The sequence below is a fragment of the Xiphophorus hellerii genome, chromosome 4, assembly GCF_003331165.1.
Source record: "Xiphophorus hellerii strain 12219 chromosome 4, Xiphophorus_hellerii-4.1, whole genome shotgun sequence".
Lineage (NCBI taxonomy): Eukaryota > Metazoa > Chordata > Actinopteri > Cyprinodontiformes > Poeciliidae > Xiphophorus > Xiphophorus hellerii.
This window is the reverse complement of record NC_045675.1, coordinates 1558762-1574752: the sequence shown is the minus strand read 5'-3', so window position 1 is coordinate 1574752 and position 15991 is coordinate 1558762. Positions and strand designations below refer to the sequence as shown.

General features: G+C 41.3%; 1 protein-coding gene across 4 annotated transcripts; it reads right to left on the bottom strand.

The window, feature by feature from the left end:
• Nucleotides 1–71: 71 nt before the first annotated feature.
• Nucleotides 72–15803, bottom strand: LOC116718624 (cysteine--tRNA ligase, cytoplasmic-like). 4 transcript variants are annotated; one of them, XM_032560768.1, is made up of 23 exons: nt 15706–15742; nt 14319–14603; nt 12120–12211; nt 10702–10790; nt 10527–10623; nt 9780–9878; nt 9513–9662; nt 9294–9434; nt 9132–9220; nt 8936–9057; nt 7732–7844; nt 7511–7639; nt 6077–6206; nt 5898–6001; nt 5720–5817; nt 5448–5637; nt 4342–4404; nt 4179–4260; nt 4025–4105; nt 3883–3950; nt 2312–2371; nt 2153–2236; nt 72–2038 (listed from the first exon to the last, which is right to left on the bottom strand). In XM_032560768.1, the coding sequence occupies exons 1-23, from the start codon at nt 15725–15727 to the stop codon at nt 1910–1912; spliced, it is 2517 nt and encodes an 838-aa protein (XP_032416659.1). In that variant the 5' UTR covers nt 15728–15742; the 3' UTR covers nt 72–1909. The 4 variants fall into 4 exon arrangements, with proteins under 4 accessions (XP_032416659.1, XP_032416658.1, XP_032416657.1 ...); XM_032560767.1 differs by having other exon boundaries at nt 4179–4404; nt 14319–14546; nt 15706–15791; XM_032560766.1 differs by having other exon boundaries at nt 4179–4404.
• Between the last annotated feature and the right edge of the window lie 188 nt (nt 15804–15991).

Genomic DNA, 15991 nt, shown 5'->3' with positions numbered 1-15991 from the left:
GAAATAAAACAGAAAAAATCCATAAAAATCTGGATCATTTGAAACATCAGGACATCGTGAGCAGCTGGGGGTTTTTTTAACCAGGGAAAGAGGCAGAACCTGATTTATGTTCAGAAAGACTACAAAATAATTTTTTTTTTGCAATTTCAGTGAATAATATCAAACACAACTTTAAATAAAGTTGGATTTGGTACAACTCTATTTAAAGTTTCATAGTAATCTCAAAGCAATATCGTTTTGGTTCCCAGATGTGTCTTGGATTGTCAGTAATCTGCATGTGGAGCAAATTACATCTGACTCAGATTATTCCTGGTCTGTTGGATAAATGGAAATAAATTATTCTTGAGGAGTTTCTGAATGAGTCTGTATTGTCTGAAATAAAGACACCCTCTGTGTCTCCGACTGTTTTTATTAGAGCGTCTTCTTCACAACCTGCAGCGGCGCCTTCACAGAACCACGAGTTTCTAATAAATCAGTAGAAAAATACTAGCAGTAATGGATGGATGGTTGACTAAAAAAGCTCAGCTCGTCCTGTCAGACCTGCTGATGTTCCCAGGATCCTGCAGCTCCTGCGTTCGGAACATCCTGGGATTTATCGGCAGAACCACAACAAATACAAACTCGATCCGTTTCCACAGAGACAACACCGGGACAGGACTGGAGGAAAACGGACCTGGACTTGTGGAAAGCTGTTGTTGTCCATCTTACTCCCATCAGAACGCTTTTATCCCAGGAACGTTTTTCCAGAACTAACATGAAAACTTGGAAGCTTTTCTGACAACAAATACTCTCCTGAGTGAGTTTTCTCCCTCCACCTTTTTCAAATCTACTGAAATTGGTGTCAAACTTTTGTACTGCTATCTTTTTAAATACATTAACAAATGTTTCCAGAGGTCATGAAAGGTCAACAAGCCCCCCCACCTCCTCCCCCGTTTTCCTCAAATCAGTCAAACCTGCTGTCAATCAAACCACTACATTTATGCTGCTTTGGCTTTAAAGATTTCAAAGAAAGTTTAAAGGTCAAAAGGTCATCAAGCCCCGCCCACATTGTCCAAATCTATCAAGATTGTTGTCATTTTAAATATATTATTTGTGACGCTATCATTTTAAATATATTAATAAAAATACAATACAAATGTTTGACACCAATTTTTATTATATTTGAGGAAAGTGGAGGAGCTGGTTGACCTTTCATGACCTCTGGAAACATTTATTTATATTTTTAAAATGATAGTGGCAAAAACAAAAATAATTTTACGACACAAACCAGCAAAAATAGTAACAAATTTGACTGACGCCAAATTTGTTTAGTTTTGGAAATGTGGGCGGTCCCTGGTTGACCTCTGATGACCTCTGGAAACATTTATTAATATCTTTTAAATGATAGCGACACAAACCAGCTCAATCATAACATTGACACCAATTTAGTTTGATTTGAGTAATGTGGGGGGGGGCTGGTTGACCTTTTGACCTTTAAACTTTTATTAATATATTCAAAGCAAAAGCAGCACAAATGAACATTTTGCCACCAGTTCCTTTAGATCTGAACAAGGTTTGGCTGCAGCTTCTCAGGTTTTCCTGATTCCAGTTTCCTCGTCTGTTGGAAACTCGGCGTCGCAGTTTGTTTGAATCTGTTTGCAGCCGGATGAATGAATGAATGAATGAATGAATGAATGAATGAATGAATGAATGAACGAACGGCTGATAGGAATGCATGATGGAAACAGATGAAGTTCATGAGTTTGATCCCAGTCTGGAAACGAAGCGGCAGTGACAGCTGGGTTCTGCTGATGGAGAAAACGTTCCTCCTTCACACATTTACACATTTCTGGATCTGATCTGAGGAGAATAAAACCGAGTCCGTTGTTTTCCGAGTCCCTGCTGAAGCTGCGTTAGATGGAAGTGGACTCTAGTTCCCGTTCTGGTTCATCTGCAGATACTCGCTGTGGAGCTTTTCCTGAGCCTCAAACAGCTTCCGCAGCTTCTTGGCTTGGCCTTTGCTCAGCTCCTTTCCTTCAGCGTCATGAGTGGGAAAACCCTGGAACAAAAACGGGAAAGATGCTGAGTTTTCAGACCAAACACTCAAAAACATCTTCAAATGGACCGAAAACGTTTTGGCTTCGTTTGGAAGGAGTGTGAAGGTTCCACTTACCGTCTCGTCAAACCTGGAATATTTGTCTGTTTCTGAGCGGAACATCTCACACGGAGGGACTTTCATCTTGGCGAGTTTCGCCATCTGAAAGAGAGAGAGCAAAGTGATTATTGGGCGAACAAGTCGGCGAATCCAACCGATTCAAAATGTCCGACGGACCTCCTGCTCCTGCTTCTTCCTGGCAGCTTCCTCCTTCTTCCGCTTCTTCTCCTCCTCCATCTGGGAACAAAGGAAAAGTTTCAAAATCATCATCAGTTCAAACTGTATTATTCACTGAAGAACTGATTCATTCTTTCATTTTAACTCTTATTCAGGTCTGGAACGATCTTCACCTTAGAGCTGGAATGATTAATCCATTATTAAAATAATCATCAACTGATTTAGTAATTGATTAATCGTTAACTGGAGCAAAACACAAGTCAGAAACTAAACCAAAACTATAAACATTTTGCATTTAACTTAAAAAACTTTGTCTATAAATCAAGTGGATGGCTTTAGCTTTAGCTTTTGCTGGTTTAAATTCTGTCAAAAGAATCTCATGTTAACCACCTTTTCTATTTAATTATTAATCAGTTAATCCAAAAATTAATAACCGATAATCACTGACCTGATCTGATGTTCAGCCCAGCAGAAAGGTTTGAACTTTTCACATTTTTTAGCTGCAGATTCATTATTTGCTTCAAATGATCAAACCTTCATTAAATCGGTTGTTAGTGAATTTTAGTCATAAAATGGTTATTATCTAATAATTAAAAAAGGAATTTAGTTGTTAGTTTATTTGCATCTTTGAATGTATTTCTAATATTGCATAAAAAGGCTTAAATGAAAAATTTAAGCCTTTTTGTGATTTTTTATGATTAATCATCAGAATAATCTAAATAATTATCATGGATGAGTCGTAATGCTGAGGCAGTTAGTGTGGCAGGTAAATTCATTCTAACTTTGGGAAACCGTCTCCTCATTCTTAAGGAGTTATTTATTAAAACAAGTTACTGATTAGCAGAACCGGGTAGTAACTAGTTACATTTACTTGAGTATTTTTTGATGTACTTTTAGGAGTATTTTTTACTAAGCTGTACTTTTTCCTTTTACTGTAGTGATTTTATTATTTATTATTATTATCTTTACTCTTGCTTTCGTATAGTTTCTGGATTTTCTGGCCAGTGAATGAAAATAAACTCGTTTTAACCAGAAGCTCAGCAGACAGACTCACACCTGCAGTTTCTGTTGAAGCTTCTGAAGTTTTTTATTGAAAGAAACGGATCTGGAAACATTTTCTTTGGCCTGATTTTGTTATTTTTTGTAATTTATATAAATTATTGTCAAATTCTACTTAATCTTACATAATGATTGATCTAATGTTTCTATTTAACTTTATATCAATTATTTTAAATATTAAATGATTGATAATTTGATCAGTTGGTCAGCACTAGAGAAGACTTTTTACCAAATACGTTTTAACTCTTGAGTTAATTTCTGGGATGGAGACTCTTTACTTCTACTTTAGTAAAAATATGTAAAGTGATTCTCCTCTTACTGCTCAGCTCTGTTATAACTTAGTTTTGTCTTAGTTTCTAAGATATTTGCAGTAGTCTAGACCAAGTGACTTAGTAAGATTTTGTGTTTTTGCAGTGCAGATTATTGGTCTCATAAGATGCACACAGTAAACATGTAAAAACTTTTTTTTTTTTTTTACAAAAGTTACATAGCAGGGTTTATTTGTGCCTGACCTTCTTCTTCTCCTCTCTCTCCCTCAGTAAAGTCTCCTTGTCCACCAGCTTCACCACGGTGGGCTGACCTGAAACAGATTCTCAGTTTGACCCGAGCCGCTGCTGACTTCCTGTTGGACCCGTTTTTAAAAAGCTGCGTCACCTTCGTGGTCCTCCAGCCGGACGCCCAGCTCCGGCAGCGTGTCGTCCCGGACGGCGTCGCAGAGCCGCAGCAGCGCCGTCACTGGACGGGTCGGGAGAACAGAGTCAGTTCCGGAAGCTGGGACGGGATCGGGAACGTCGGGTTTCGGCCTCACCTTTCTGCTCCCGGGCGATTTTCCGGACGTCCTCTCTGAAGTCGGACAGAACCGCCAGGTAGGGCATCACCGTGCTCTCCAGCTGCAAAGATCGGACCAGAACCGGGTCACCGCATCGGTTTTTCCCAGGTGGGTTCTCCCAACAGATCGGCCGTTTACTCACATCCACAGCTTGTCCTCCGACTGGAAAACCGATGGGATCGGATCCTTCAATGGCTCCGAATATCTGGAGGAGAACCGGAAGATTCCCGTTAGTCTTGATGCACAAACAGCTTTTAAATCAGCAAATTATAAATATGAAAAACTTTACGATTTAATTTTCTGTAAGAGAAGAGAAACATGAAAGATGAAAAAATAAAAGTAGAAAAAACTCCAAGAACAAAAAATGATTTTAGTATTTATGTCTAGAAACTGTTTTCCAGTTTCTGGACGTCTTTTAGGTTTTTTATTATTGTTAACATTTTGTTTATGGATTTAAATAAGTCAGTGGAATAAAAAAAATAAATTAATTAAACCCCATAAAAAGTAAATGAAGTATTTTTAACCATTTTTTTTACAGTTATTTAAATAGACAGATAATCATAGTAAGTAATTCATTTATTTATGTAATTAATTAACGTAAGTATTAAATAATAAATATTAAATAAATAAGTTATTTATTCATAACCTAAAGCATTTATTAGGTAACTTAATTAATTTAGGTTTTCTTTTTTATATTTCATTTATTACCTTTCTGTTTTGCAATATTCAGGTTTTAATTAATTACATTAATTAATGTAAACATGTATGAATTTAATGCTTTTATTGATGTAGGTAATTAATTTCATAAATTAATTCAACCAATTACTTAACTTAATGTAATTAATGTCGTTAAATGACATAATTAGGTATTTATTTTCATACTTCACATACTAATTTAACGAATTATTTTTATTAATTAATTACTAAAATATATGTAATAATTTAAGTGATTATTTTATTAAATAATTATTTTAGGTAATTTAATAATTAATAAAATACTTTATTAATGTAATTTGTGTAATTAAGTAATTTATTATTTATGATTAAATAAATCAATCTTAAGTATTTATTAATATAATTATTAAATTAATAAATAACTTGAATTAAAGTCATTTTTTCTCTTTTTAATTTTTCACTTTTTGCTATTTTATTTCTGCTCCAATGATCCAAAAACGAGCTCATTAAATGTCCTTCCTGATTGGTTGACTCCTCGTCTTCCTCCTCCATCATCATCATCATCCTCATCACCTTCATCATGGCGGTGAGGTAGGAGGCGACGCTCTCCAGCAGCAGGCGGTTGGGCCTCAGCTTGGCGCTCTTCCTGCTGGCGATGTAGCTGTTGCTAAGGCCGACCAGAAGCCTCATCTCCTCCATGGCGCTGCGGGTGTCCATGTTGTCACACAGCGCCAGGTGAACGGCCCACTTCCTGTCGTAGAAACTGGAACACACACACGTGCGCTGTTGGAGCAGAGTGTGTGTGTGTTGAGGCTGAAGCTGCTTCCTGTCCTCTGATGTCTCACCTGCTGTTAAGCTCCGCCTCCTCCGCCTCCCACTTCTCGAAGCGTCCGGTGAGATCGCTCGGCGCCCGCAGGATGTCTTTGACGTTCAGGAAGAACTCCTGCAGGGCAGGAAGAGAACCGGCAGCTTTAGACCCGAGCGAGGCGGCGGGGAGTCGCCCGAAGCGACGGCGACACCTACGTTCATGAACTTCTCGTACTGGACGGCCGACTCCATGGTGTTGGCCGAGTAATCCAGCGTGTCTTTCCAGGAATGCATGAGGAAGGCCAGGCGCAGCTGGCGCGCTGCGGGAGGAACGGCTCACGTCAGCAGGGGGCGCCTGCGGGCCGACGGTTGCCTAGCGACGCAGGCGCACTCACCTGTGTTCTTCGCCAGGGCGTCCTTTATGGTGATGAAGTTTTTCAGAGACTTGGACATCTTGCAGCCGGCGATGGTCAGGTGGCCGGTGTGCAGGAAGTAACGGACCCAACAGTCGTTCTGGAAGAACGCCTGAAGAAAAAACAGCTGGGCTCAACACCGCCAAACAGAACCGCCAAACAGACCAACTGAGCCAAACAGAACCGCCAAACAGACCAACTGAGCCAAACAGAACCGCCAAACAGACCAACTGAGCCAAACAGAACCGCCAAACAGACCAACTGAGCCAAACAGAACCGCCAAACAGGCCAACTGAGCCAAACAGAACCGCCAAACAGACCAACTGAGCCAAACAGAACCGCCAAACAGGCCAACTGAGCCAAACAGAACCGCCAAACAGACCAACTGAGCTAAACAGAACCGTAAAACAGACCAACTGAGCCAAACAGGCCAACTGAGCCAAACAGAACCTCCATGATGAGAGACCAGATTGATCTGAATGATTCGCCTCATGTATTAGGGCCGCTGTAGATAGAAAACAATCAGGAGTATAATTCTAGCAAAAATTTCAAGAAAATTTTCTAGAAAAAAAGATAAGGAAATTTCTGAGTTTCAAAAGTAAAAACAAATTCACTTTTGTACATTTTCTGAGTTGAAAATGTTTAACTTTTCAAACTCTGAAATTTCCATGTTTTTTACTTGAAAATATCCAAGATTAATCTCAACATTTCCCAAATTCCTGAGCTGTTTTGGCAGAAATTCACTCCTCTTTTCTTTTTAAACATCCACAGGTCCCCAACACACTGCTATCTGATTCCTGATTTTCATCAATTAATTTGCTCAAATTCTTTTCTAAAAGAAAGTTTTTCAAAATGTTTTCAAAAAGTAGCTTTTATTTCAGTTATTTCTTCTGCGAATTGTACGACCAGGTATCGGGTCGTAGAATTTTTGTTTAGCTACAAGAAAATAGTCATAATATTAGCTTAATAAAGATTTTCCCAGAGGAGCATCTTAAAAGTTGTTTTCATGAGAAAAACCTTTGATAAACGTTTTCATAAAACGACTACATTCTCCTCGTACTGTGAAAGTATTTTTGTGTTATTCTGATTCTGTCGTACGACTGCATTCTTGTAAGATTATAAATTCATTCTCGTAATTAAAGAAATAAATTGTAGCCCGACTTATATTTTGAAGCTGTAAAACATGCTTTAAAACAAGATGGCCGCCCTGATGTCGCTCTGATTTACGGAAACACAATGAGTACAAAAGTGAAAAAAAAATCCAAATCTTCCAAAATTTAAATCTTCAGAAACCAAAAATTTGAGTAATTGATAAAATCGATTTATCGCCCCGACCTTCTGCGGAGTTGGTGTCAGATTTGGCTGTTTGGAAGCAGAACATGAGCAAGAAAGTGACAGGAAGTGACAGGAAGTGACCTCGGACTGGGCCAGCTCGTTGTCATGATGGGGGAAGCGCAGGTCGAAGCCTCCTCCGTGGATGTCCATGGACTCTCCCAGGATGGAGCCGGCCATGGCCGAACACTCGATGTGCCATCCGGGCCGACCCTGCCGCCGCCGCCGCCGCAGGAGGACACAGACTCTCCGTTATTAAAGCGTGGAACATGAGGATCAGGAGGAAAACGGCGGCAGCCGCTCACCTTCCCCCACGGAGAGTCCCAGGACGGCTCGCCGAGCTTTGAGGCTTTCCACAGAGCGAAGTCGTTCTGGGATTTCTTCTCACTCAGTCTGTCTGCTGAGATGCTCAGATCGCCTGCAGAGACGACGAGGACGAAGACGAGGTTAGAAACGTTTCAGCCACTACTCGTCCAAATTAGAGAAACAAAGAAAAACGACGAGATTTAATCCGAACAGAAAGATTCACTCTGAGGAGGTTGAAGTCTGAACAGAAACTGGGAGCAGCTGAAGGGATGAAGGTTTAAAAAACATCCTGATGACACAAACGGACAAACAGACAGACAAATGGATGGATAAACGAACAGTTCCTAGAAATTCTGCAGGGTTCTTTCTAAGTTTCAACGCCTCCTAGTGTTAGCTCCAGGTAAGACGCCTCCTGGTGTTAGCTCCAGGTAAGACGCCTCCTGGTGTTAGCTCCAGGTAAGACGCCTCCTGGTGTTAGCTCCAGGTAAGACGCCTCCTAGTGTTAGCTCTAGGTAAGACGCCTCCTAGTGTTAGCCTCAGGTAAGACGCCTCCTAGTGTTAGCTCCAGGTAAGACGCCTCCCAGTGTTAGCTCCAGGTAAGACGCCTCCCAGTGTTAGCTCCAGGTAAGACGCCTCCTAGTGTTAGCTCCAGGTAAGACGCCTCCTAGTGTTAGCTCTAGGTAAGACGCCTCCCAGTGTTAGCTTCAGGTAAGACGCCTCCTAGTGTTAGCTCCAGGTAAGACGCCTCCCAGTGTTAGCTCCAGGTAAGACGCCTCCCAGTGTTAGCTCCAGGTAAGACGCCTCCTAGTGTTAGCTCCAGGTAAGACGCCTTCTGGTGTTAGCGCCAGGTAAGACGCCTCCTGGTGTTAGCTCCAGGTAAGACGCCTCCTAGTGTTAGCTCCAGGTAAGACGCCTCCTGGTGTTAGCTCCAGGTAAGACGCCTTCTGGTGTTAGTTCCAGGTAAGACGCCTCCTGGTGTTAGCTCCAGGTAAGACGCCTTCTGGTGTTAGCTCCAGGTAAGACGCCTCCTGGTGTTAGCTCCAGGTAAGACGCCTTCTGGTGTTAGTTCCAGGTAAGACGCCTCCTAGTGTTAGCTCCAGGTAAGACGCCTCCTGGTGTTAGCTCCAGGTAAGACGCCTCCTAGTGTTAGCTCCAGGTAAGACGCCTCCTGATGTTAGCTCCAGGTAAGACGCCCCACCGTACCTTCTCCCTCCTGCAGCGCCTTCTGGTCTCCCACCGCCTCTGGGACCAGCTTGGCGTACGAATGTTGCGGACTGGAATCAAACCTCTGGGTGTCGAAGTAGACAGACCCGTTGGACTCGTACCTGCAGACATCCCAGAACCGAACGGATCAGAGGCAGCGGCTCCTGGAGAACCTTTCAGACGGTACTGTCCTCACCCGTAACCGTTGGAGACGATTTTCCTCACAAACTCCACGATCTCCGGCACGTACTCACTGACTCGGGTCAGAACGTCGGCAGGCAGAACCTGAGGGGCATGGAGAGAGAGATGAAGCTCTCGCTCAGCTGATCGGGCGAAGGGGGCGGAGTCTGCCGCTTACGTTCAGGGCCTCCATGTCTCTGTGGAACTCCCCCTCCCAGAACTTCGGCAGGACGGAGAAGATGGAGTTTTCTGTGACTTCGCTTCCAAACTGCCTGTCCAGCCAGTCGGACAGCAAGTCCTTCGAGTTCTCCAGCAAAACCTGGGAAAATAATTAGAAACTCTGTTACAGAGGAACTGGAACAGCTGAGGAGTTCTGCAGCGTTTCGGTCCGTCTGACCTCAGTCAGAGGCTGCAGCACGTCAGCCGCTGCGTTGCTCTCCATCGCCACCTGCAGGGGCTGCAGGGCGCCGGCGACGGCGTCGTCCAGACGCTCCAACATCTGCTTCTTATCCGGGTCCGTGGTGGAGGCCAGCTGCTCCCGGAACGGCTGCAGGAAGATGGAGGAGGAAACTGATTCCGACTGGACCGGACCAGACCGGACCGCCAAGTCGTTCCTGATCCGATCTGGACCGGCGCATCGCTCCGGATCCGATCCCTGACTCACCACTCGTGCGTTCAGGACATCCTGCAGGATCTGAGCCGCCTGCGGCCGCTTCTCTCTGTACCGCTCCAGGAGGAAGTTCTGCCGGGCCCGTTTGATGATCTGAACCAGGAAGAGAATAAACCGTAAAGAACCAGATGCCTGCATTATCTGACTGCTACATTTTGTTTGTTAGCAGACACCCGGAAAAAAAATTCCACTAAACTCACAATTCTGCATTTGTTAAAAACAATGCGAGGTCCCGGTTGGTTGAGCGACTTCAGTAATATTTCAGGAGCAAAATCCAGAAAATGTCCAGAAACATTTAAAGATTTAGTTTGCTGCAGAGACGGCTCATTTAATTCAGCTTATTGAGCAGAAAATCACCATGTTTTTGCATATTGATTATTGCTTTTCACTTTGCTGTTGAGAAAAAAATTACAATTTACAATAATTTAACTATTTTTTGCTTCACAAATTAAATGAGTAAAAGGACAAATTAAACCCCATTAAGTTTTAATTTTATCAAACTTAATTTGATCAGTTTCAAGATTTCAAAATTTCAAATGTGGAATTTTGGAAATTATTTTGTAGATCAGTTTTCACTTTGACATTAAAGTTTTATTGATCAGAATCAATTTTTAAAAGCAGTAAAAAACTGGGTGAATATTATTTGATTCCCAATGAGACGTTCCAGTTTACCTGCAGCATGTCGGACCGTTTCAAACCTTCCAGAACCTTCAGAACCTTCCAGAACCGGTGGATTCTCACCTTGTCGTCGATGTCTGTGATGTTCATGCAGTAGAGGACGTCGTACTTGAAGTAATCCCTCAGGATCCGCCGCAGGATGTCGAAGGAGATGTAGGACCTGCAACAGAGGCGGAGCGGCTGGTCAGGATGGAGCGGTTCTGGGTTAGTTCTGGGTTTCTGGTTCTGACCCGGTTACCTGGCATGTCCCATGTGTGAGGCGTCGTAAACGGTGGGGCCGCAGCTGTACCACGTCACCTTGTTGCCCTTCTGGGGAACAAACGGCTCCTGGAACGACGAGACGGCGATTAACCAGAACCAGCTGAGGCTGCGGTGTACCGCAGGGCTCAGCGTTCGGACCAGCCTGGTTTCTGCTCTATCTGGGGTTTTTCTGCAGTAAAACTTCACAGCTTCGCAGGCGACTTTCACATTTATTGGCCTTTAGCAGCAGACAGACTAATTTCATATGTTACTGTGTTGCCTTGAAGATGTTAAACTGTTTATTTTTTCATCTTGAATGTAAAATGTTTATATATTTTGTATTATTCTGGCTTAATTATTGCTCTGAGTTTGTTGTTTTTTCAACAAATGGTAATTTTTTACAGTATGTATACTCCGGTTATTATTAATCAATTTCTGAATTAGCAGAAAATTATTTAATTAATTGATTAATCATGATTAATCTCTTCAGACCTGGTTTGTGATTATAAGCCAATCCCCCACTTGAGGAAGTGAGGTATAAATCTTTGTGTCACTCTGTTTTTGTTGTAATTCCTGTAAATAAATGAGAAATTTGTTGATGGATCCTTTAAAGCTCTAGTATCTAACTTTTATAAAAAATAAATATTTTTTACAGAAAAAAACTGTCACCATGTTATGACAGTACAATATGAGAGATAATCTGTGAAAAAAAAAGCGAGCTCCTCTGCATTCTCCCAGTGTTAACTAGAAACAACCAATCAGAACAGGGGGCAGGTCTTAGTGCTGTCAATCACTCTTGCATGCACAGTCTCATCCTCCTCTTCCTCTGCTACGCTGCAGTTTTTCCTGTTCGCAGATCAGTTCAGATTACGGCGGTTTTTCTGCAGCAGTAAATTGTTTCTCCGCCTTTTGCACATTTAGCAGTGACTATACGACGCTGATAGACAGCATGAAGCCCCGCCTCCTGGCTCTGATTGGTTGTTTTTGTTGCCCTGCCATGTTGAAGAGATAATCACAACATGGTGACAGTTTTAACAGATTTATTTTGTATTAAAGTTACATTCTGCAGTTTTAACCTGTAGGCAGGTGAACGCTTTCCCGCTTTGAACCTGTTTTCATCTCTTCAATACGTCCAGATTAGACTCCTGTAACTCTGATATTTCAGTTTGGATCGGTACTGTACTACAGTATTTTTTTGGCGTCGCTACGAGGGCGCCATTACTTATCCAGAGGGGGCTTTGGCACCCTTAGCCCCCCCAGCGCCGCCACTGCTCCTTATTGTTTAGTTTCTTACACATGTGAACTGATTTATGGATCATATTCTGCCAGATCAGGTGAACATGCAGAGGTTTTAGCACCTTAAGGTGCAGCAGCTGCTGGGTTCTGCAGCCCAGAGTTGCCGGTTCTACGCCGTACCTTGGTTCTGGTCAGGCTGTTGTAGAGCCGCAGCTGAGGAACTTCTGTTCCCGCCGGAGGCGACCATGGAGGCTGGACCCGCTTCCCCTTCACTGGAATAAAACCAGAAACTGGTGACATTCACAGCAGACGTGGCAGAGGAGACAAACATGATCCGCAAATTAAACTCCAGCTTGTTTTTACTCAAGTAAAAAGTAAAAAGTAACAGTACCAGAAATTACTAAAAAGTAAAAAAGTAAAAAAGTGACTCGAGTACTGAGTAACTGATCGAAACATCATTTAATATTTAAAAATTAGCATAATTAGAGAGACCAAAATATAAAGTTATAAGGAAATTTTGGCATTTTAAAGACCAAGATGAAAATAATTCTGATGAATGTCATAATTACAAAAAACAAAACAAAATACAAATACATTTCTTTGAATATGAAATTTAACAAAAACTAATAAGAGCAAAGATACTTCATAATAAAATGACTCAAGTAGAAGTAATTTACTTGAAGCAAAATCCTCCTAAATGTACTTTTTGCCCCAAAAGTAACTCAAATGTAACTCAGGTAAATCTGGTTTCTCATGTTAAAAAGCATAAATCATTCAAATGTTTGTGAAAATCATTTAAACATGATGAAAAAAAGGTTGATTCCTGTTTCATCCAAATATTTAACATCTAAAAAGATTTTAAACACATTTTTTATTTAAAATCTGCAAAACTAAGAGATGAAAGCTTTGAAAGTTTTGACAGCAAAATGAAAACTTTCAGGAAGATTCATGAAGTTTTGTAAAAATAAATTGATCTTTTATTGCATCAGCAGAACGTCACACAGAACTAGAGATGAACCGATCAGATATCAATCAGTCCAGATATCAAAAGAAAATCTAGATCGGATATCGGTGACAATCTATTCAGTCTAATTCTACGCTTTGATATTTGTTTTACATTATATTTAGAATTTCTAAATGCACTTTCTGAAGGTTTGTTGTAGTTTATGTTGATCAGTTTCTTTATTGTTATTTATTTTATATTGGCTGTTATTCTCCTAACTGCCTGAACAGAATAAAGTTGTTTTTACACGTTTGACCAAACTGGTGGAGCTGTTGTGTTTCAGTGAGCTAGTTACCAAATTAATTTATAATTCAGTTCATTTTTATGTCTGTGTTTAAAAAAAATAAGCGTTTTAAGCAATCAGCTGTTTTTCTCTATCAGATCGGTATCGGCCGATACTAAACCCAGACGTGGATCGGTGCATTCCTACACAGAACGACCCGTTCTGATGCTGCGGACTCCAACACGGATCCCACAGCATCATAGAGCCTCCGCCGTGTTTAGCAGTGGAACCAGCTGGAGGTCCAGCAGGGCTGATCGGACTCAACATGTTTACGTTTGAGATGGTGGGACAGGAACCACTGTGTAACGGTTGTCATGGTGATTTCTACATTTTTACTTATTGCATTATTATCTTTGTTTTACTCATCTAACATTCAGCTTTTATACTCATCTACTCATTTCATTCATTATATTAAGAATCATGTTGTAAGTATTGATTACATTATTTTTGATTTATAATTATATTCTTATTGTTTATTGCACTTTTTGTCAGTTTGACCTTTTACTTCCAGATCATAGTTTTTTCATATTGACGGTTGGCGCAAAACGTTATAGCATTTACAGTATGCTATAAAGTTTGTAAAGATAAGGAACAAACGGTTCCAGGTGTTTCCTGTCTTTAGGCCAGATCATTTCCTTCAGAAGTCTGATGACTGTAACTCATTCTTCTTGTCACTCATCTAGTAAAAGTATCTGTTTCTGACTGGTTATGCCTTGAATTGTTCCTTAATACAAAATTTTCTATCATTCATTGAGACATTCTGCTGATGCATTAAAGGTTTATTTATTTTTAGAGATTTTTACAGCAGCTGTTGTAGCTGAGTAAAGAGGAAAAGCAGAAAAAGCTGAAAGAAAAGTTTCCAGAAAGGACCGATGATCTGGTAGGACAACATGCAATGAGTGGACAAACAGAAGCAGCAGCTGTGATGTTTCTGGGGCTGCAGGTGTTCCTGACCCTGAGCTGTTTGAGCAGCGATAAGCCGCTGCGCTGCAGAGCGCCACCCACAGGCCAAAGCTCTAACTGAAACACTCCAGAGGAATTGTGGGTTCATGCTTCTCTGCAGAAACCTGCGTCACGCCAACCGTCTACTCACTGCTGCCGTCTGCGCTCAGGTCCTGCTGCAGGGCGGAAATGTGTCTGTACCAGCGCAGAGCGTGGACGTGCTGCGGGGCGGGGGGTTGGGGGAGGAGCCTAAAGGCTCTCAGGTCGGCCTGGGAGGGGCCGAAGCCCGCCAGGTAGCTGCGTGAGGTCAGGTAGTCGTTGAGGGCCGCCGTCAGCGCGGCCTCCTCGTTAATCTGCAGCAAGGAGCCAAACTCAAAGGCTGCAGAAACAAGAGGGCAGACGTTAGCAGCCGAGCAGCTGCAACTGTCCTCATCCTCTGGAGAGAAAAAATCAGAGCAAAACCTCTGATCAAATCCTGATTTCCTCACAGAAAACCGTCCAGCAAGCAGCTAAAGTCATCCTGATCAATGCTTCTCAGGGCTTTAGAGAGATTTACTGAAAAAAATTAGAAAATAAGGGGCGACTCATCTTCAGGAGGGAACGACATTCTTCTGATACTTTCCATAAAAGAGGACAATTAAAACCCTGAAATATGACCTGAGTGGAAGCCGGTTTCAGACGAGTTCAACCTGGGTTTAACCGATGCAAACCATCTGCTGATTCCTAACTAGACGTGTTTAAAAAAACTAAACAGAACCATGATCAAATAAAGGAGCCAATCAGATCTAAAATGATCAGAAAATTCACAAAACAAAAAGATGATGCGTTCACAAAGAAAACAGGAAAGAGAAATTCAAGACAGGAAACGGACAAGATGAGGATTCAACAGCAGAACAAAATGAAAGAGAAACCATGCATGAAGATGAAGGATGAAAATGGAAAAAAATATTTCACATGTTGAAGTAATCGTGCAGATTGCAGAATCCTTTAATATTTTTAAAGGATTAAACAAACCTTTTTATATGACTAATATGACATACAGGGTATGTTTTATTAATTAATGTAATGATTAATGTCATAAGCAGATTAAAACTGAGCAGCGGAAAAGGAAAACTGTGAACATAATTAACAAAAACATATTCATATGCATGAGTCTCAGTTTAAATTCCCAATCAGCTGCCCAATTCACTTAAGTGAATGCTGTCGGAATAACATGATAGATTTTGGTTTTAAGAAACACTTTATTTAGTTTAACAATTATGCCGAATTGAAAATATTCAGGTATTGTTAAATTATATTTCCTTTATTCATTTCTTTGTTTTACAAAATATAAACGCTGACATAAAAAGTCTTGAATGATCGTTTTTTAAACAGAGTTCCGCTGATTTAGCCGAGCTGCTCGCTAACAGAGCTAACAGAGGCTAATTTAGCCTGACAGCCCCTGAAACATTAAACCGACCTGCCTCTGCTTCTTACCGGCTTCATATTTGAGGAAATATCGATGATAATAACAGGTAATACGCGGTAAAAAACTGTACCTGTATCCGGTGAGCTCGACATGGCCACAGGTCTGAATGAGATGCTGATGCAACAATAACCGGACCGGAAGCAGAAACAGGAACCAACGTGTCAGAACACCGGCAGCGGGGGACACTAATAACTGTCGGACTCACTAACACATGTGTCTCCACTGGTGTTTTCAGGATAAAGTCATTTTTAAAATGTTGATTGGGTTTAGCAATTTTATTCAAACAGTGCAATATAATTAATCAATTGATAAATTAAAGACAGTGACGCATTTCACTTGTCTATTTCTGATTATTC